General features: G+C 37.6%; 1 protein-coding gene across 5 annotated transcripts in view; it reads left to right on the forward strand.

Annotated features, from left to right (window-relative positions):
- Positions 1-20,749, forward strand: part of cacnb4a (calcium channel, voltage-dependent, beta 4a subunit) — a 35,518-nt gene extending 14,769 nt beyond the window's left edge. For 2 of the 5 annotated variants that reach the window (XM_024286310.2, XM_024286315.2), the window contains 12 exons: positions 6,556-6,675; positions 8,049-8,171; positions 9,277-9,404; positions 9,878-9,957; positions 10,047-10,066; positions 12,717-12,797; positions 14,447-14,505; positions 14,589-14,698; positions 14,829-14,980; positions 15,283-15,378; positions 15,471-15,647; positions 18,852-20,749. In XM_024286310.2, the coding sequence (XP_024142078.1) occupies positions 6,556-6,675; positions 8,049-8,171; positions 9,277-9,404; positions 9,878-9,957; positions 10,047-10,066; positions 12,717-12,797; positions 14,447-14,505; positions 14,589-14,698; positions 14,829-14,980; positions 15,283-15,378; positions 15,471-15,647; positions 18,852-19,112 (1,407 nt within the window). In that variant the 3' untranslated portion in view covers positions 19,113-20,749. The remainder of the gene's footprint in view (positions 1-6,555; positions 6,676-8,048; positions 8,172-9,276; positions 9,405-9,877; positions 9,958-10,046; positions 10,067-12,716; positions 12,798-14,446; positions 14,506-14,588; positions 14,699-14,828; positions 14,981-15,282; positions 15,379-15,470; positions 15,648-18,851) is intronic. The other 3 variants (XM_024286313.2, XM_024286311.2, XM_024286314.2) reach the window with 3 other exon arrangements.
- The last annotated feature ends 94 nt before the right edge of the window (positions 20,750-20,843 follow it).

Here is a 20,843-nt window from a genome sequence, read left to right on the forward strand (position 1 = left end):
CTGAATTACTTGAAATTGACAAAAAGAAGAAGAAATCTGTCATGATCCATGCTTCAGTTTTGTCATGTTCTGTTTTCTGTCAGTCTCACCATGTTCTGGTCAAATCATCCACAGCTGTTTTCATTTAGTTAATCACCCTCAGTGTATTTAAGTGTTTGGTTTTCAGTTCTCATTGTCAGGTCATCTGTTCTGTTCTGTTATGTCATGTCACGTCACTGGTTTGGTTTCTCCTGGTTTTGTCATGTTTTGAGTTTTTAAGTAAATCTTTATGTTTCTGCCACCAAGTCTGGTCTCCTGCATTTGGGTCCTCCACCACAATCCCTGACAGAAATCAAGCATAGCATCATTAATAAACACGCAAGGAGACAATTATTATAAATATTACAGTGCAGGAATATAAACTGGTTTATTTGTATTGTGGTTTTCTATAACAATATTGACAACGAGGTTCAGCTGTTTGCTGATGGGTTTGTAAATGGTTTGATTCCTGATCTGGAAAATCAATATTTGTTTGGTTCAACTCAAAATCAACAAATGAATCCAGACTGCATAACTGTGGGGGTTGCTGGAGGAGAAACTGCTGATGTTTTAGTTTCTGACACAGTTTTAATACATGTAACTGTCAAACAATTATAGTCAGTTACTACCATTTTTATGTTGTGGGATCTACACTTAATATAACCAACAAGCTCCATTTTAGCCCAGATACAGGTACAGTTAAGCTGCCTCAGGACAGTAAGTAGAATGCACATTTGATTGTATGAATGTAATAAACAAACACACAAAGTCTGTCTACCCAAAGTACCTTTTATAGGAAGTTCTGTCCTGATTGATAGCCAGAATTTGTGTCAGCATAGACCAGAACTTTTAATTTTTTAGTTGTGTTCTGTTGATGAATTGATTTGTTATGACTGATGTTACAAATCATCACAAACACTTAAAAACACATTACAGCAAAACTTTGATGAACTTCACCAACACAGGTATGAGTCTGACTGTTGTTTTTTTCTACACACACTAACATCCAGAAAACATTTTAAGAAATGTTAACTGGACAAACTTCTGTTTCCCAGAGCAGGTAGCTTTTGATGTAATTATTTGTAATTTCCATCCATTTTCCAAACTTGCTGAATCCCCTTTGAGGTTGCTGGAGCCTATCCCAATTCACTGCCAAGCAACATTTAGAGTGACCAGCTGACCTACAAAATATTTTGCACCACACGTGTACAGGGAGAACAAACAGAACAGACCCAGCCAGAGCTCAAACCAGGGTCTACTCACTCTGAGCGGAAAGTGCCAACCACTAGACCACCCTGCAGCCAATTCCTGTATTTCTAACTAATTAAAATTACAATACCTAATTTTTATTATAACTTTACACCTTAACAACATGAAAGGTTGTTGTAGAGAAAGGACGATGTGAACATGATAGAAAAGAAAATATACTTGACATTTTAGCTGTTAAAAAAAGGAAACTACTTTAAAAAATATAGTATTTTTCTCTTTTTATTATAGGTATATTTACAATTTCTCAGAAAAAAATGTATATTCTCATAAATATTAATTGTAAGGTCATGATCAATGTTTTGATTGCATTGTTTCACTGTTTTCAATAAGGTTAGGTTTATCTAGTGCATTGCTTTTTGATCCTAAAATGTATCCAGAGCTGAGTTTGTAATAGGAACTATGCATAGGAACTGACTGATAAAGGACGTTAACATTAGTTGTTGTAAATGCTGTTGCCATAGCTCCTCTCACCCTTCATCATTTTTCCATTCCTCTTGAACAGTAGAGGAACCTGGGGGAATATTTTCTTGTGCTGCTGCCTTCAGGCCACGGCACACACTGGATTTCTTCCACCTATACAAGTCGTACACCAGTCATAAAATCTAAAGTTAGCTGAACTTAGAATTTCAAATGTATAACCAGAGGCTTTCTTTAAAGTTCCCCTCCATGAAAATCATGTCTTTTGAGTTATTAACATGTATTTGTGGTATTTTTCTAATGAAAAAGAACAAATGTAATAAGAAATCATTTCGTTTTTGTATTTCTGAGTATTTGCCCCTTTAAATTAGTGTCAATCTAACTATCACAGACAGACTCTGTTTGAATGAATTATCTTATTTCCATCAACAGCTCTGCTACACATGCACTAAACCCTCATCTGTTCCTAGTGTGTCTAGTTCAGGTTCTGGAGAAGAGAAGATATTCACATTGACTGCAGTCAAATGAGCCGCCGTTCACATTTCTGTGGTCAAATCAGCATCACTGGATTTTTTGTGTGAGTTTCATACAATATACATACATAGCAGGGCTGCAAACGCTGGAAAATCTCAGCAAGACCCCACAGACTTTCTTGATGTGACCACGGCTCATTTGACCGCAGTTGTAAAGGATTGTAAATCAATGAAAGAGCATTTTGATGTTAGCTTTCATTATTTTATCAAGAACTCTGAGAAACCAATGATTGAATGTATTGATCACAGCAACGTCAATAAACATTGGAGAATTAGCTAAAAGAGTCTTTGGTGAACTGGAAGGAGAAAGAATCAGGATTTTGGAGGAAGTTCTGTCCATGAAGATCTTCACTTCCTCGTCTGAGCTGACATCAGGATCAAAACGAAACAGCTGGACATTACCGACATTGCTTGCTGTTTTTATGTAGCAGCGGTGAATATTTACGCTATCGAGACACAGAGCTATCATGATAGGACATCAGGGGGATCAGGGGCGGAGCTGCTCAGCTCAGCTCCAAAAGCCACGCCCCCTCAGAGGAGATTTCGGAAACAGAGGCTTCAGATCAACATGAAAAAAATTGCTTTTTAAGACATTTAGGTTGTGGGATATTGGTTTAAAACTCCATAATCACAATTAAAACACTGCACTTTTTTTTTTTTTTGAAAATTGGCATAGGGGGGCTTTTTTAAAAGTGTTTTGTAAAGATATAAATTTATGAAACCCTTATTCTTTTCTTAACCCTAACTAACTAGAATTTTATTGACAGAATTCACATTATTTTAATGGGATTGGAAACCATGATGTCCAAGTTCTATTCCTGTTGTTTCACTGTATCTGAAGCAGGCCTTTAAGAGTTAAAATCAAAGGAATAACATTCACTTACTGTACTGCTGTTTCTGTAATTACATATATTTCAATCAGTCAACTCTTGGTATTTCACCTAACGATCCACCCCAATGAAAATTATGTTCTTGGTGTTTTTAGCATCCTCTTGTTGCATTTTGATCACATTTCTGATTCAGTAAGTGTGAACCAGGAGCAGATGAAAAAGCCTGTAGCAGTAATGTAGGTGCAACAATCGAGTGGTCACAAGCTACCTGCTCAGCTCCCTTCTGATGCATCCACTTGTAGATGAATAGATCTATGTAGGTCTTTGTTTTCCTTGTATGAGCTGGCATCTGGCTCAGGCGTCAAGCAGTCTCACCCACAACTCAGTCGTACATTTTTAATAACCTATTATTGCTCTGACACATGTTTTTTGCTAAAAATGGCAAAATTACAACTAAAAGACCACAGGGAACGATTTTACAATAGATCAAAATCTGATCAGAATGGGACATTGATGTAAACATAACCAACACAAAGTACTTTAGATTAAACATATAACTTACATATCGGTTGTAACTAAAGCAGTTTAGTCAGAGCAGACGTGTTACAGCTTAATGAATAATTAGAAAAATAAAATGTAAGTCACAGTTCACAGCTGCTAGCCAGGGTGTGGCCACCTGATAAACTTGTTTCCTCTCTGACTCAGAACAAAACGCCGTTAAGCGAATACATTTACCTTTGTAAAGACTCATGGCTAAAGTCAGATCAGAGGGGAAATAATCCTCATTTCCGTCATGGTTGGTGGAGCCGAGCACGAGGCGGTTAAGTGGGTTAGGTTTAGAAATGCAAAGTAACAATTTGGTTGACAGGTTTAACTAGACTTTGAGTTATTTTGGTGGCAAGAAAACATCAAATGTTAGTGGTAACTGTAGAAATGTGTAGAGATTAGCAGTGGGAGAGGTTTTTCTGTAATTTAAATAACCTGGAAATCAGTCTGTGTATGTCTGTGTGACAGGGCTAAAATAGAGAATAACATTATATTTAGCTTATTTCAAGTTCAAGTTCTGTTTTAACAAAAATAACAATTTTATTATAAAATAGATGTTTGGATTTTTTGGAAACTTTTTTTAATCAAATGAATGATCTTTTTGAGAACTTCATTAAAAACACAGTTTCAGTTCATTCTGATGTTTCTATTATGGCTCGGGGCTGTTGACTTCCTCATCGACTCTTCTTTATTTGATCCTATTTTAAAACATTTGCCACAAGAATTAACACTCTTGCTAGGCTGACACTCATCTTTGTCGAAATTTCCTCCCATGGTGTTCATCATGTTCATTATACGCACATTTCCACCTGGGACAAAATAATAAATCTGAATCACAAGACATATTTTTAGCTTGTTGATCATAGCCGCGTCATCTTTGTCACAGTCACTATGCCTAAAATAAAGAGGTGGGCATTTTTACTGCTGATTTTTGAATAATAAAGAGAAGACTCAAGGCACCAGGAGATTCCAGAAGGCGATGACTTCACTGATAAGGATGGCATGAGTCTGATGTCAGCCTGAGGCAGTCTTAGGGGGTGGAGGGTGTGAGATCATTCTTGTGAGTGCCAGAAGAATTTACACACCAACACAAAAAGCAGGTCACTTAAAGATAATGTCACTAAAGGTAATGTCACCTACACTGTCAGAAAAATACAACACAACAACACATGACGTGTTACTTAAAGCTAATATGGATTTTACAAGTTTTATTTATTTAGAAGATTTCAGTAGCTTGTATTCATGATTCCATTACATTATATTAATTAAATTTAGGATAAACAGATTTTAAATTATTGTTAGTTTTAGTGAATGTGTTTTTGTCTGTAGTAAAAATTATAGTTTTTTTTTAATAAAGAGCATATTAATGCCCAATAGAAATACGTATACAATAGTAACATACCTAAATTGACATGATTTTAAGAAGGAATTAGATCATGGTTAAAGCTTAAAAATCTATAACTTCTAAATCGTAGCTTCCCAACGATGCTCCAAGAGTTAGGAGGCGATAGATTAAAATCCCCAGGAAAAGTTTAAGTTGGTATAGATAAAGCTGATTTTTTTTTTAGAAATTTTAAGATGGCTACCTCTTCGAGAGGTCTTTGATTGCAGTTGTAGACCTAACCTACTGGCCTGTCTGTGAAATTTCATGAAGATTGCTGAAACTAAAGTTTTATTTTCCATTATTGTGGAAAAATTTGAAAATTGCCAAGTTTCCCATTTTGCCACTAAACAGCCACCCAATTTTTGGGGGGACTCTATATTAGACTTGAGCTCTGTTCATTTTTTGACGATTTTGCCAGCTGTGATGTCATCATTTTTTTGAGGGGGGGTCGTTAACTATTCCTAGAACTCATTTTCACCAGACTCCCCACGAACTGGCAAATTTTGGTGAGGGTGAAATTTTCCTGTAAAAGTTGCATTATTAAGAAGGGCTGCAAAAACAGTATGGTCCTTGCAGTCCAGAACATAATTAGGTATCATAGGACTGTAAAATATACAGTCTTTCACTTCCATTATTGTGCTGACATGTCTAATGTCTATGATACACCATTAACACTATTACTACAATTCTGAGCAATTACATGTTCATCTTATTTGCAGATTTCTATGTTTTTCTGTAACAAAATAGTGTGAATATTCACACTAGAGTTCCATATTGTTCCATATTACCTACATAAAAGTATATTTTCCCATAAATTCCAAGTACCTTAAAGTATAGTAAAAATTTTAGACCCCTTCATCTGGGCGTCTTAAATGAAGAAAAATAACACAGAACCCAAGTATCAGCAGAAGGAGATGACATCTACATACATTTACATAAATGAAATACAATTTTACATATGAAGCTGAGGGTCTTCTTTTGTCGTTCTATGATCTCTAGAGATTAGTGCAGCAATGCTTACAGATATAAGGTTTTTACTATACTTCCCTACTTGATTTGCATTCCTTTTTACTCAGCTTTCCTCAGAACTGAAGGAGTAAATGCAGAAATGTGCCTTTTTCTTTTTTTTTCAATGCGTTTTATGTATGCTAGAAGTGAAAACGCAGTCTGTCCAAACTCTCCATCCTTGCTGGTCCTTCATCTTTAATCTATCAACCTTTGATCATAGTCAGAAAATTATTCATCAGATCATGAGACACACAAACATTCCCGAATAGATAAACACACAAACTTGTTTGCAGAAGCAGATGCACAAACCCTGATATTCTCAATCATCTCTGATGTCTTTTTGATTTTAAGGATTTTGTTTTAGGTTTACCTTTATTTAAACTGTATTTGAACTTATTGTAGTGCATCAGAAATAGAGAACAAACATCATAATCATTTGGGTTTTTTCTGCTTAGTTGCAAGAAAACTTCTCCAGTTGTGTTTGCTGATATTGATTCCTTAATCTGGATTAACGACAGGTCTTCTCCTTATCGTTTGTCCCGTTCTCCAGGGTTCAGCTGACTCTTACACAAGCCGACCGTCTGACTCAGATGTGTCCCTGGAGGAAGAGAAGGAGGGCGGTCGTCAGGAGAAGGAGCAGCAGGCCACTGTTCAGCTCGAAAGAGCAAAGGTTTGTTTAAGAGGGAACTGTTTATTTGGTAGCTTTAAACTGTATTTGGAAGAAACAAGACTTAGGATCATTGTCCGGGCTCCAGTGAGCCGCAGCCAAGGTGCAGATGCTCCTTCATGTCCAGTCTCGCACCATCTGTCGTTAACTGGCGCTACGATCTTATCTCCGTTATTCCTACGGATTTGGCTGCCGGCTCTGTCTGATCTGGTTGTATGAAAGCCATAGAATGGGATCATTTCCAAACTTTTTCTGTATCCTTGCCTCATAGAAACACATTTTAATACACTCACTTATCTAGTGCTATCATTTATTCTTTTTTAAATTTTAAGTTGATTTTTTTTAATGTCGACACTAAAGCTAAATGAAGTGTTTTTGCATGTAAAGCCTTTTTCCTCCCACAAGCTGCAAAGGAATGAACCCCTTTTACACAATCTTCAAGCAAACACAAGATATTAAAATTTATAAACAATAAAAAAGACTAAATAAATATATAATATGCTGTTTTTAGGTAAATAAAGAAAAACCTGTATCATTTTTTTTAGTACATAGTTTCTTCACAGCAGCAGGAGTTCATCAGATATTAGTTGTGCGGAACATTTAGGTGGAGTAAGCTTGCCCCTGCTTCTATCCGTTTAAAGCCCCACACAACCCAAAGTTAACGTTACTGGTGCAACAAAATATGGTTAGCAATATTGAAGCTATCCAGCGAACAGTTTTGAGCCAGATGCTATCTCGGATGAGGAAAACCAACATGGATCTAGTCGTTCGTCTACAAGCAGATGCATCAGAATGGAACGGAGCAGGGAGCTTCAACTGTAGCTTCTACGTCACACCTTGCAAGCTTTTTTCAACTGTATTTTTGCATTAACTATTTGATAAATAAATACTCAGAAATGCAATTTCAAGCTTATTTATTTATTTTTTAATACATACATACATCATGAGAAAAATGTCAAAAGAGCATAAACGGAGTGGGTCTTTAAAACAGTAATAAAATTAATTAACATTTGAGCTTTTGGGGCTTTGAGAAAGACCTGTTGTGTTTTGCTGCTGTGCTCATTAGATGTGACAGGATGAAAACCTCCACTGTCTTGTGGCCACTGTTGTGAGGAGGCCTGAAATAGCCTCTCCTCAGCGGTGCTAACTCCTTACTGCAGGGCACACATGTATCTACATCTGGATGAGCACATGCAGCAGCCAGCTCTGCTGAATGGAAACAAGCTAGTTGAGGCTGTTTATCATCGTTTTTGGCAAATCGTTTCATCTTGTCTGTGTTAATGTAAAGCAGTAGTAATCATATTGTGCATCTCTTTTTTTTGCACTCATTTTTCCTCTCTCATCACGCTTTAGTTCTGCTCTCCTCTGTCTAACAGAGCAAAGCTGTTGCGTTCGCTGTGAGGACCAACGTCAGCTACTGCGGTGCGTTGGACGAGGACGTTCCTGTGGCTGGGACTGCTGTCTCTTTTGATGCCAAGGACTTTCTTCACATCAAAGAGGTGCAATTCACTTGCAATTTCTTCTGCACCATTTGCACATGTCGCTTTTTACCATCTTAGAAAGGACGTGTCTCTGAGCAAAGCCTTGCATCAGATGATGTCATGGCAATGTGAGGTCACAGTGGCGAGTTACAGTTTTACAGTTTAATGAGAAAATTTTAAAAAATGTTTAGACTTTTTGTTTCTTTGGATAACTTTCAGCATGATTGTGGCCACATTAAAAGGCCACTCAGATCTTGAAATCAGCAATAAATTGTCACATTTAGGTATACTGCTCTAGTAATTGGAAATGTTATGTTTTAAAATAGGCATTTATTGCTAAAAAAAACGAAGTTTCACATTTTTAAAGTAGATTTATTTAGACACTTTTCCCAAAATATGTCCTAATTTACCCTCTACAGAAGTCCACCTTATTTCTAGACCATAACTATCTTAAATAGGACAGAATTACCCATTTTAAGATCAATTTCTTAAGAATTAAATGTGTCAAATAAAACGTTTAAGTTTTCTTAAATCAGCCAAGTTTTTTTTTTAAACAAGTCTATTATGAAAACGGAAAAAACAAGATGTTTTAACAATACATTTAAGATTTATCGTCTTAAAACAAGTCATTAAATCTCACTTAAAGGTTACTTAGAAGTTAGTTTTGTCGTCTAGTGAGGTGAGAAATTTAAGCCTTAAACTAGAAAAAAGATACTTGGTGAGGCTTTGGGTTTTTGGAGAGGAGCCTGTAGATTTCTCTCAGGATGGAGGTGATGTAGTTTGTAGGAGTCTTGGGGACGACCTGGGCTGCAAAATCTTGACCAGGACCAACTGGAGTTTATGGAGGAGTTTTTGTGAAAGGCCATAGACAAAAGTGGCAGCAACAAAATACTGTGGACTGGTACAGAAGTGGTTGATATTTTGCAGGTGGAAATATACTGACTGAGTGAGGCTTTTGATACGTGGCTAGAATGATGTGTTATGTTATAATGTTCTGAGGAGGGTTTCATTTATGCTGTGTCTCCATCTGGAAATAGCAGTTGAAGAAAAAAAGTTGATTCTCAAAGTTGCTGTAAAGGTGTTCAGTTGTACTATTTAAAACTCTTTTTCTCTTGTTTTGCAGAAGTACAACAATGACTGGTGGATCGGGCGACTGGTGAAAGAGGGTTGTGACATCGGCTTCATCCCGAGTCCTCTCAAGCTGGAAAACATCCGTCTCCAGCAGGAGCAGAAGAGAGGACGCTTCCCTGGGTGAGCAGAAAAGGAAAAAAATAAAGAAATGATTGAGTTGATAATGGAGCATGAGCTCTGGATGGACGTCCTCGTTAGCAGTAGGTAAAATACAAAAGCACAGGTGACGGGTGGAGCTTTCTGTTGGGTAATGCTGCATTAGGAAGATGCTCGCTCATTTTTGGGTTCATAGGATAGACCTAAAGATGGAATCCAACATCTCATTGTGTGTGAGTGTGCCCCACAAACGATGATTGTCCACAAAATGTGATTATTAAATAAAAATGAATATAACACATCTGTTAGTAAAGTCATACGTTAAATACATGAAGTACTAATAAAACAGTTCTAACTGCTTCGGTTTTATTACTTGCATCTGTGAGATAAATTTAGGCAAAAATCTAAGGTTTTAGGCCTATTTACCAGAAATGTGTTTTTTTTTTAAACAAATATGGATGAAACACTGATCTGTTACTTTCCCTTTATACATACAGCAGTAAATCCAGTGGAAATTCCTCATCCAGTTTAGGAGAAATGGTTTCTGGTACGTTTAAACCAAACCCAAACTCTGCAGGTTGGTCCTGTTGTTGCACAACATTTGAGATTTTTTAATTTTTATATCTTGATGCACTAACACTGATCATTTTTCTCTTAATTTTTCAGGAAAACAGAAACAGAAGGTGGTGAGTACTGTTTACGTTTATTAATAATATGTAGTGCTGCTACACAATACTTAGTTTACAGGATGTTAAGTAGTCTTGGGCACCGACGTTCGGTTCCAAGTAGGAACCGTTATGATTTGCGCGGTTTTACCGAAACCGAAAGATGCGGCTGCAAACGGTGCCGGATTTCGGTTCCAAATTTCATTGAAGTTTCATTTGTCTGTGGACATGTCAATCACTTGTACTCCCTTCTGATTTTTTACGATTCAGCCTATCTATTTACTTTCTTGTGTTCGTGGGCGGGCTCATATAAAACCGCCGAGATGGTCGGCTTCCGCAACGTCGGTGGGCGGGACTTTCGCTGTGAATAGTGGAGTTTCCGCAATTTTTAAACAACGCTGGAGCCCCATCCCAAAATGAAACAATGAATCGTTTCCTCCTTGTTGGGCTGCTAATAGCAGAAAGCTCGGCTCGGCTCCGCCCACCACCACAGCGGGTCGTCATCATCTGCTGCGCTTTGCAGCCGTGTGATTGACATTTATCTTCCGCCTTATTTTATTGAAATAAAATATTGCTTTTGCCCAAAAACAACTGCAAATAAATGCCACATTCCTGATTTAATTTAATAAAATGTCAGGCTAAAATTTCAAGGACGTTTAAGTTTATTTAAGACTGAGTTTTATATTATGCTTTATATTACGTGCGCACAGCTGCACGGCAGAGGGAGTCTGCGCTTGTTTGAAGCCGTTCTACTTTGGATTTAGGAAGATAAAGGCATTATTTTTTTATTACTGAAGTACCACAATAAGCACCGAAAGGGAACCGAAACCGAAACAAAAGAACCGCGGTAGAACCGGAACCGCATCAGATCCCATCGGTGCCCAACCCTAATGTTAAGTAAGTTACAAACAATTAAACGGCAAGTACAACGAAATGGTAAATTGTGTGAAACTTTGTTTTTTTGTTTCTGGAACATCTTTGTAATTGATAATAACACAAAGACAGACATATTTTATTAATCCCCCTTTAGAGGAAATTGAATCATCCATCAGAAAAACACACAATTTATTGTTGTTTTATGGCAGCAGATTCATGAAGCTCTAATACTACATTCACTCCAGGCATGTCACCACCATTTAGCATATGGTTATCACACTGAACTGTTGCTATCCAATACTGGTGCTTGTTTCTTGGTTGGAGTGAAATGTCAACGCAGTTCAAATCTCATAAATCTTGCTCTCTGACACAGCTCTATTCCAATATATCGAAGAGTTAGTGTCATATAATTCTGTCTGGGCACAAACCACAATTATTAATTTCTCCTCCGTGATCAATTTTCAAACGGTTGGCACATCTGTGAATTAAAAAGGATGCCACCTATGTGTATGTCACTGCCGAATCTGAGTCCCTGATTTGTCAAAATTCAACTGGTATAACTTTCAACAAACATTTAGTGGACCTATGTCTTGTGCGTAGAGCCTGAAAGGTCTTAAAAACTTGGGTTGCTGAGCATGACCAAGGAAGTACTGACTGTATATCTCATTTGCGGTGCGTGGAAGACACAGATGATGTTGAGAGATCAGGTTTATTTATTTTTAAGAGCTCTATAAGCGTTGATAAACATGTCTTCATGTCTGGGTTCATGAGCTCATTCCCAGTATAGTGAGTTTCACCATCTACTGCAGAAGCTGCGTCTGAATGATGGCCGCTTTCAGCAGTACTTCCATCTCTCTGACCTAGTCTATCAATGACACAATAGTCAGTAGACTGGATTGAAAAAGGACAAATATTTCTTGAGGAGAATGACCAGATTCTCCTCCATGTTGGGTTTGGACCAGCTGATGACACCATATACACTAATTAGTTGACATGATTCCGATTTTTAGGCAAAGTTCAGATATTTAAACGCTTGACGCGTCGCAACGTCCAAAACACGCTGCTGCCAAACTGACGCACAACACCCAAAGCTCAAATTACGCTGCAGAACCTCTGATCTCATCTGTACATTGATTTAACATTAAATCTGGACATCCCTGATGTGCGAATCCTGTTTGGCATGAACACAGCATCCCAGTGCAGAGAGAGGAGTTTGTCACTGCGGTTACTTCTCTGAGCAAGCACTGTTTCCTGGAGTGGATGCCTGCTGTTGTTGAGGATGGTCTGGATCATTCTCCTGATCCTCCTCTCAACAATAGCCCCCACTGAGTCCACTTTCACACCCATTACAGAAACACTCTTTCTGGTAAATGTTTTAAGGCCTGCTACTGTCTCTCAAACTCATATTGCTTTCCCAACAAACAATTGGACAAAAAAAGAGCACTTTCCACAGCTGAACGGTAAAGGATGTGCAGCAGCATCTCAAACATTGAAGGATGTGAGTTATCTAAGAAAGAGGAATCTGTTCTGTTCTTTTTTGTACATTTCTCTTGTGTTTACAGTCCGGTTTGATGTCCAGGATATTAGTCCCACGAACCATCATTTGGTTTTAGTCCAGCTTTATCAAATATACCTCCTTATTTGACAATATGAAGTATATATTCAAGTAACATTTTCAAAATGTTGATATCATTTAATTTCATCTGTTCCTAACATTTAGATGAACTAGATAACTTGGTAAAAACTTTCGAAGTTACTTCTCAAACATCCAGTTTGTGTCCTTTCATCCTTTCAGGCTGAGCATGTCCCTCCGTATGACGTCGTTCCCTCCATGAGACCCGTTGTCCTGGTGGGACCGTCCCTCAAAGGCTATGAGGTAGTTGTTTGACTCATGCACAGTCATGACTCTCATTAAATAGTGCAACCTTGTATCTCTCGGTCGAAAAGCAAAGACACAGTGGGCTGAATTTTTATGCCTTTTGCACCTCGAAGGACATTTTATTGTAAAATGTTAAAATATTGTGCCTTTTTGTGAACCATTGACAAAAGGATTATGTGTTTGTTAATATAATGAATGCATTTGTGAAGGAAATCCCTCATTTTGCTGTGACATGGGAGAATAGTTGGTGTCTCTGCTCCGTGTCCTCGAGCTGGGAATGCATTTTCCGGCTAATTGCTTCCATCATCAGAGGATGATGAAACAAATCTTTAAATCTTTATACTAATAGATTTACTACAAAAAAATCATCCTACTAATTGATTATCAGTTGCGACAGCAGAGCAAACAATGAAGGAGGCCAAGGAGGAGGTTGTGGGAGCTCTGAAGTCAGTTGTCATGGAATCACAGTCCTTGCCTCTCATTCTGCTGTTGCCGTGGTAACAACCTTCTGGGTAAACTGCATCAGACTGAAAAAGTGGAGCATGGTTTGAAATTAGAAAGGCAGAATAATGTGTACCGAACCAAAGGTTCTGGAACAAGATGAGTGGACTGTATTTTTAGAGACTTTAAACGATCACGACAGGAGGTTTTTGGGTTTAACGACTCCTCTTGCTAATGATGTGACTGAAAGGAGAAGACTCCGAAGTGCAAAGGCTCTCAGTAAAGCTTTTGGAATAGGGTGGCACAGCTGCAAAGTCTAAAAGACCGTCTAAGATTCTACAAAACTTCGCATTTTTACAGACTTAAAAAGAAGGCAAATAAACTGAAAACAATTTCTTCTTGAAAGGAATGAAAGTCTTGGCAGAAACTTTTCTTATTGGAATAAAGGAGAATTTCGTGCAAATGTTTATATGTTTATAAATATATTAATAAAAATAAGAAAATTGAATAAAAAAGAATTTAATAGAGAACATGTAGGTGGATGGTGGGGTTGCTACATAGTTTAGACCTACTTGAAAGAGATTTCTGTGAAAAATAAGAGAAACATGTTATGAATAACTAACTGGTGAAATATTCATTTTTTTTTAAATTAAAATCAACCCTTGAAGTTTTTCCTTTTTTTTTATTTCAAAGAAAACATTTTCCAAGCAGTAAAAAACACCACGGCCCAGGAAAAACAGATCAAAGCTACAAGTGCAAGTCCAGTTCATTGGACACATGGTAACCCAACATCAGATCAAACCGTTTAACAGTCAATCTCATGCGTGTGTTCGTTTTCTGCTTGCTTTTGATCGTGATTTTCTGTTCAATGTAAGTTTTTTGTCAAGTTGACTATAATGGAGCCAATTCATCACCGTTGTTTTTTTAAGACTCCTCATTGTAGCCCTTATTCCAAACCCCCATGCACAGCTTTGAGAAAAGCTCGGTCAAGTGTGTAATGCACAGATCTGGCTCAGCAGCAGGCTGAGTGGGCGGCATCAGAGTGAAAAGGGGTTTCTCTTATATGCTGCAGCACAGCAGAATCAGTATGAGTAAAAAGGTGCCTCTGAAGGTTCTTCCACTCAAATCCCTTGCCTTTTGACTTCAATTACACAATGTTCATGTGGATTCTTGTCTTCCTCCTCCTCTTCAATTCACTGCTGTAGGTGACAGATATGATGCAGAAAGCACTGTTTGACTTCCTGAAGCACAGATTTGATGGGAGGTGAGCACTTACAGCAAAGCAACGCCTTTCATTATCCTGCCACTGGCCTACTTTTTCTAACCTCCATCTTTTGCATTGGGTAGGATATCCATCACAAGGGTAACAGCTGACATATCATTGGCCAAGAGGTCAGTACTTAACAACCCCAGTAAGAGGGCCATCATTGAGCGATCCAACACCCGCTCCAACCTTGGTAAATCTAGAGGAACCGTCTCACTCAATGATGTGCATGTCTTGTTGGTGTTCAGAAATCCCTTATTTTACCATCTCATTTCTTCTGATTGGTAACTGCTGCTGTGCTATGCATTATTATTTCCTTATAGCGGAGGTCCAGAGTGAAATAGAGAGAATATTTGAGCTGGCCAGATCCTTACAGCTTGTGGTTCTAGATGCAGACACCATTAACCACCCAGCCCAGCTTATCAAGACCTCTCTGGCACCCATCATTGTCCACGTGAAAGTGTCCTCTCCTAAGGTAAGACCACTGTGAACCAACCCGGAAAATATCTTTACATCTGAATGTCTTGGAATATGCTTCATTATCTGGAAAGAACAAAACATCTTTGAAAAGGAAATAAAATTTTAATTGATCCTACAATAGGGATGTTGATTGTTACCATAGCTCTATAAAAACAGCAGATAATAAATAACACTATAAACAAGGAAAAAACAGGTGTCCAATGTCAATGAGGCATTGTAAACTCGAATAGCTGATGAGAGGGAAGATCTGCACTGGTTTTATGTTCATAGATATTTCCTCATGTTCTTGTTTTGCAGGTCTTGCAGAGGCTGATCAAATCCAGAGGAAAATCTCAGAGCAAACACTTGAACGTACAGCTGGTAGCTGCAGAAAAGCTGTCACAGTGTCCATCTGTAAGTAAAGCTCGACTTTATTGTCTGACACAACTTTAAAGAAACTTCAAATGCACCCAGCTTCAATTTCCTGTTCTCATTTCCCACCCCAGGAAATGTTTGACATTATCTTGGATGAAAACCAGCTGGAAGACGCCTGCGAACACCTGGCTGAATACCTGGAGGCATACTGGCGTGCCACTCACACGTCACTTAGCACACCACTCAACCCCCTGCTGGGACGCAATCTCGGCTCCACTGCTCTTTCCCCATATCCTGCTGCCATACAGGTGAACTTTCCGAGTTAGAGTTAAAATGTCTTTTTCCATACCATGCTTTTTTAAGCTTTTCAGAATAAACTATATATATTTTCCCGGAGACACGCGCACCTTCCGTCTATGCTCAATAATCCATGTTCAAACCAGTCCTTCTAACTCGATTCTGACTTCTTCCACCAGGAAATAGTCTGCTCCCTTTCTCCTGCCGTCTTCCCAATACCCCCGTCTGCTTGAGCCACTCTCAGATACGTTCAGGATCATCCCAACATGTTGTGCAGATTCCTCAGCAGAATGTTTTTTTGGTGAATGCCACTACGCAAAGTTTGAATGCTAAATTGAATGAGCGTTTCTTGGCTCACAACACAGACAACCGGCGACAGTGCGCAAGCCGAGGTGGAGGGCTCGTGAAGCTAGCTTCGTGGAGAAAATGTTTGTTTTAGCCTGAGGGCGGAGCAGACTCTTCCTGAAAGGGGCGGTTTTCAACTTGTGATGTAAACGAGAGGATCTGTTCATTTTCGTGGGTATGGGAGGGGTTGTTTTTGGGAGCTCAGATTTTTTAGAGGATTACTCAGAATTACGTGAATGGATGAGGATGAACTATATAATATAATTAAAAGCTCAAAAAATAGATTTTTCATGGTATGCCCCTTTTAAGTCTAAAAGATAATCCCTTATGGGTAAACACGGTATGTAACATAAAAGAGTTGCTTTCAGTTTTTAATTGAAAATTGAATGTATACAGTAGTCTCTCGTTTATCGCAAGAGTTGGGTTCTAAAAATAACCTACAATCAGAAAAGAAGTTCTCATTAATTCTTACAATAATTCTAGATGTGTAAGGTTGTGAAACCCCTCACTGCACACTTTATCCACTTTTCTCAGAAAGACATTGTTAACATTTTCACACATTTATTTATGTTTAAAATCTCTCAAAGTTCAAACCTTCGTAGAGTAAAAAAATCCAGTATTATAGAATAAAACCAAAGATCAGAGAAGATTTATGACGATTTGGCAAACTGAACACATTCTGTAAAAAAGACAGAACGGATGAAATTGATGACAATGGTCTACAGCCTATCAGGATACAATGTGCAGTAAAAAAAAACAGGAATATAAAATAGAACCAAAAAGGCAGTGATAGGTGAACCGCGTTATAGCAAAGGACAATTGTATGGGAATGACATTTAAAAAATTGTCTACAATATATCTTTGATATTATGGTTCAATAAATCTAAGCTGAATTCAAGTGTACCAGGTTTCTAGCAAATAACGTTTAGCAGCTCGCAAGAGAATTTGTCACCATTCATTAGACTAAAACCCCACTGCTTAGAAGTAACAAAACATATTCACATGTTAAACATGGAAGACATGTAAAGTCTAGAGTCTGGTACATCTTAAAAACTTGGAATCAAACTTGGAAAATGACTCCTCTGTTCCCTCAAAGGCTAAACTTAAATGTTAGAGATTAAAGATATAATTAACACTACGAAATAACCCTGCATATACTTAGTTTGCTTTAGATAGTTTTTAGGAGAAAGGCTCCACCCAGCTGAAGCTAGAAAAGTTGCATCAGATTCTGGAATAAGATCATTTTAGACCACAGTGGAAATGTTTGGTCAAAACACACAGCACCATGACTAACTGACTAGATCAAGAATAAACACAGCTTACCAGTATAAACACCTTAGACAAACCATTGAGCAGGTGCCTTAAAACTAATGAATCAACCAATAAAATGCTCTGTTTACTAGAGTATAAAAAGACAAAGAAGTAGCCATCAGGCAGTAGTGCGTCACTGAAACTTGGGTGTGCGACAAGATTATGATGGTAAGCCAGCAACGAAAAACTGAAAGGGAAAGGCAGAGAAAATAGGAATGTAAGTACCTAGAAGTGTTGACCTTGACCTGAATTAAAGGCTATAACCGATTTTTACACACAGCTTTGAAACTTTGGTCTGTCATTTAACAACAAAACAAGACACCTTCTGATGAGACGTGTTCTGATATGAAATATCTTAGGATTGAAGGAGAAAACTAGCATGTTTATCAACCATTTTGACACCTTAAGTACTAAAAGTATCAACATTTTCACAAAAATATACCTTTTCATTCAGTTGTATTTTGATGTAATAATACATAAAGTAATACTAGTTTTTTAGGGCTCTCCTTTTCTTTATTGTATTGATTTTGACATCATACAACCTAGTATACAAGTAGTTATCTGGTAGATTATTGATACTTTATCGTCGCTTTCTGTCTTGTAGACTTCACAGCCGCTTTTGCTTCTAATAGGACTTCTACTATGACATCTACTATCTCATTATCACAAGAAAACAAGTGTTTTTCTTATAATAAAAGACAGAGTCTCGGTACAGTTAAGGTCTCAAATGACACGTGGTTCTTCCATCCTTCCATCTTATGCATCATTCTGTAACCATGCCTGGTCACGGAGGAAATTGACAAAAATCGCAGGATCACTGCATTACAGCCGGCTGCACAGCTGCAGCCGTGCCAACCTTCTCAAATGACGATGACTGATTTGGTTGCTGTGTATGATTGAAAACATCAGCACAATTTCCACCTGAGTTATATAGCATGATTAAACTGATCAATTATACATTTAGCAGTTCTTCTGGTGTCCCACATTTTCTCTGACAAACTACTTTGTTTTGCTGTGGATTGTAGAAAAATGAAAAAGTATTGAGGAGGGGGGCTGCTGCATGAGATGGAATTGATGCATTTAGGGGCATAGCTCCACTACTAAATTAAAATTTGACTATAAAAACAACGTTTGGGGAGCTTTTCTTTTGCTTTTATTGAGAGTTGCTAATATAAGCTGTACAGCATTGGTTACAGCCTACAGTAACCACAAAATAAATAAATAAAGAGACTTAAAACAGATTGTCTCGCCGGTTCAGTGCTGCAAACGGCGATACATTACATTCTTTGCTATCACAAAAAAACAAAATTTGTTTTGTCGTGATGACGACATATTAGATGCTGTTATCATGAGAAAACATTTAAACAAACTGAGTAGGCCATTTTTTTTTTAATGATCATTTTATCAAAGTTAAGTTTTTTAAAATACTATATCCTGTTGATGTTCCTTCATTCAAAGTATTTCCATGCGTTATGTTTAGATTTTCCATTATGCCATAGACATGTTTGACCTCTTTGTCAAGTTTCATGTTTAGTTCCAAACATTCTCTGTCAAAACAGGCCCAAAGAAACCGGAACAGCAACAACACGACGACAGAGAATTCGGTTGAGCGTCGCAGCTTGATGCCTACAGACGAGAACTGTCAAAATGAACGGGCACGGAAGAATCGCAACCGCCTGTCCTCGGACACGCAGCACAGCAGGGACCACTCTCCTCTAGTGGAAGAGGACTTCCAGGACCCCTATCAGGACTCCTACAAGCCGCACCGAAACCGAGGATCCCCAGGGGGCTTTTGCCAAGACACCAGGCACCGGGTTTGAGTTGGATCCTGCTGTTGACATGCTGCCTGAGATTGTCCAAAAACAGGCAGCATTTGCCACTTTAACTTAATAATTCCACTACACTCAAGTGAAATGTAACAATCTCTTATATTTATGTAGTACCTCATATCCCCCTTGGCCTTGGCATTTGCCAAAGGGACATGTACTCAAGAATCCTGCCTTTGCTTTGGCATCACCAAGGATTTGGATATGAAAGTAGCACAAAAGCAGAGTAGATGTTTTAAAGGGAAAGCTAAAATCAAACATTGTTTAACATGTTCTAGAAATGGCTTGTAATTCAAGTAATCTAGCAAGTGAAAGCATGGGATGTAGACTTTCTCCGGACCATTCGACTAGCTCAGCTGTTACTGTAGCATGTGGGTAGGGCTGTATTACAGATCACTGTCTGACTAAAGCTAGCAACAGACAGATGATCAGCACAAAACTTTTTTGAGCGAGTCCAGGAGGTGATGAAGGAAAATATAATGCATTGATTCTACTTTTCAAGTTTGTATGCTATTGTACTTTATGTAAGCATAATAAATTCTGTGGCTCGGCCTAATCCTAAATCTTAAATTTAGTTTTTGTTTTATTTTTTTTAAATGTTATTCTGGACCAATGCAGTAAACTTCACATATTTTGTTTTTTTTGTGTATAATATAAAAACTTGTGCATATATCAAACATTTCCATATCCTAACCTCAGGAATGAGAGGTCATTGTGACCTGGAAGTGTAGCGTTTATGTTTTCACCCATTTGATGGAAATGTGGTTATGAGTAATATCTTTTGGAAAAGTTTCCCAGTTTATTTTTTTGTTTACCAAAACTGAAGGAAGAAAAAGGAACATCTGATGATCATGCAAAGCGTGTTTTTTCACATGCAGTGCATAAAATAACTACTGTTTTTGGCTGTGAATTTTTGTTGGACATCACATGAAATTGACAGAGTTGCAATTTTCGTGTAGGATTTATATTGAGGGCTTCCATGTGTATATATTGTCAAAACAATTCAAGAGAATCAATGTTATCTTATCTGAGTTTCCCTGTTAATATATCAGATTTCATTGCACTTGATTGTTTTAAAATCTTACTGAGGCATTTATTTAAAAAATAAAAACAATCATTATTATATCTTTTGTTTATTGTTAAGGAATCAATGAAATAATCAAATGCAGAAACCCTTTCATGGAGTAGCAACCAATCAGTCCATTTTTGTAATTTTTAGCATCCGCTGTCACAATATTGCTCTAGATAAATGTGAAAATTACAAAAAAAAACACCTGCACAGGATTGCACTGCCATGATCACATTGACTTTTTCCTGCTACTTTCATGGAATTCCCAAACTTTTTTTATTTGAATGTTTGCTATTTGCTGATGTAAAACTTATAAGAAAATTAGCTCATGTTAAAATCCTTGTTGTTTTTTAATTTAACTGAATTTTTATTTAAAACGCTTGTTTTCTATTTCTTCTGGAGAAGAAATTTCGTTTTTCATACAAAACACTTTTTGTTTTGTTTTTTTGAGCACTGATCTACAGATCTAAATACTGCCTATTAGGAAAAAAATGCATTGATGGACCATTTGTGTGCACTGTCATCTGGGAACTGAAATAAATAAATAAACTTAATCCTGGTTCTTGTTGGTCTTTTTATTTTTGTTTTAAAATACGCATTCATATTTTACCCATATTTCTTCTAATTTGTAAATATTTGATATATCTTTATATTAT

This window comes from Oryzias melastigma, linkage group LG21, assembly GCF_002922805.2.
Source record: "Oryzias melastigma strain HK-1 linkage group LG21, ASM292280v2, whole genome shotgun sequence".
Lineage (NCBI taxonomy): Eukaryota > Metazoa > Chordata > Actinopteri > Beloniformes > Adrianichthyidae > Oryzias > Oryzias melastigma.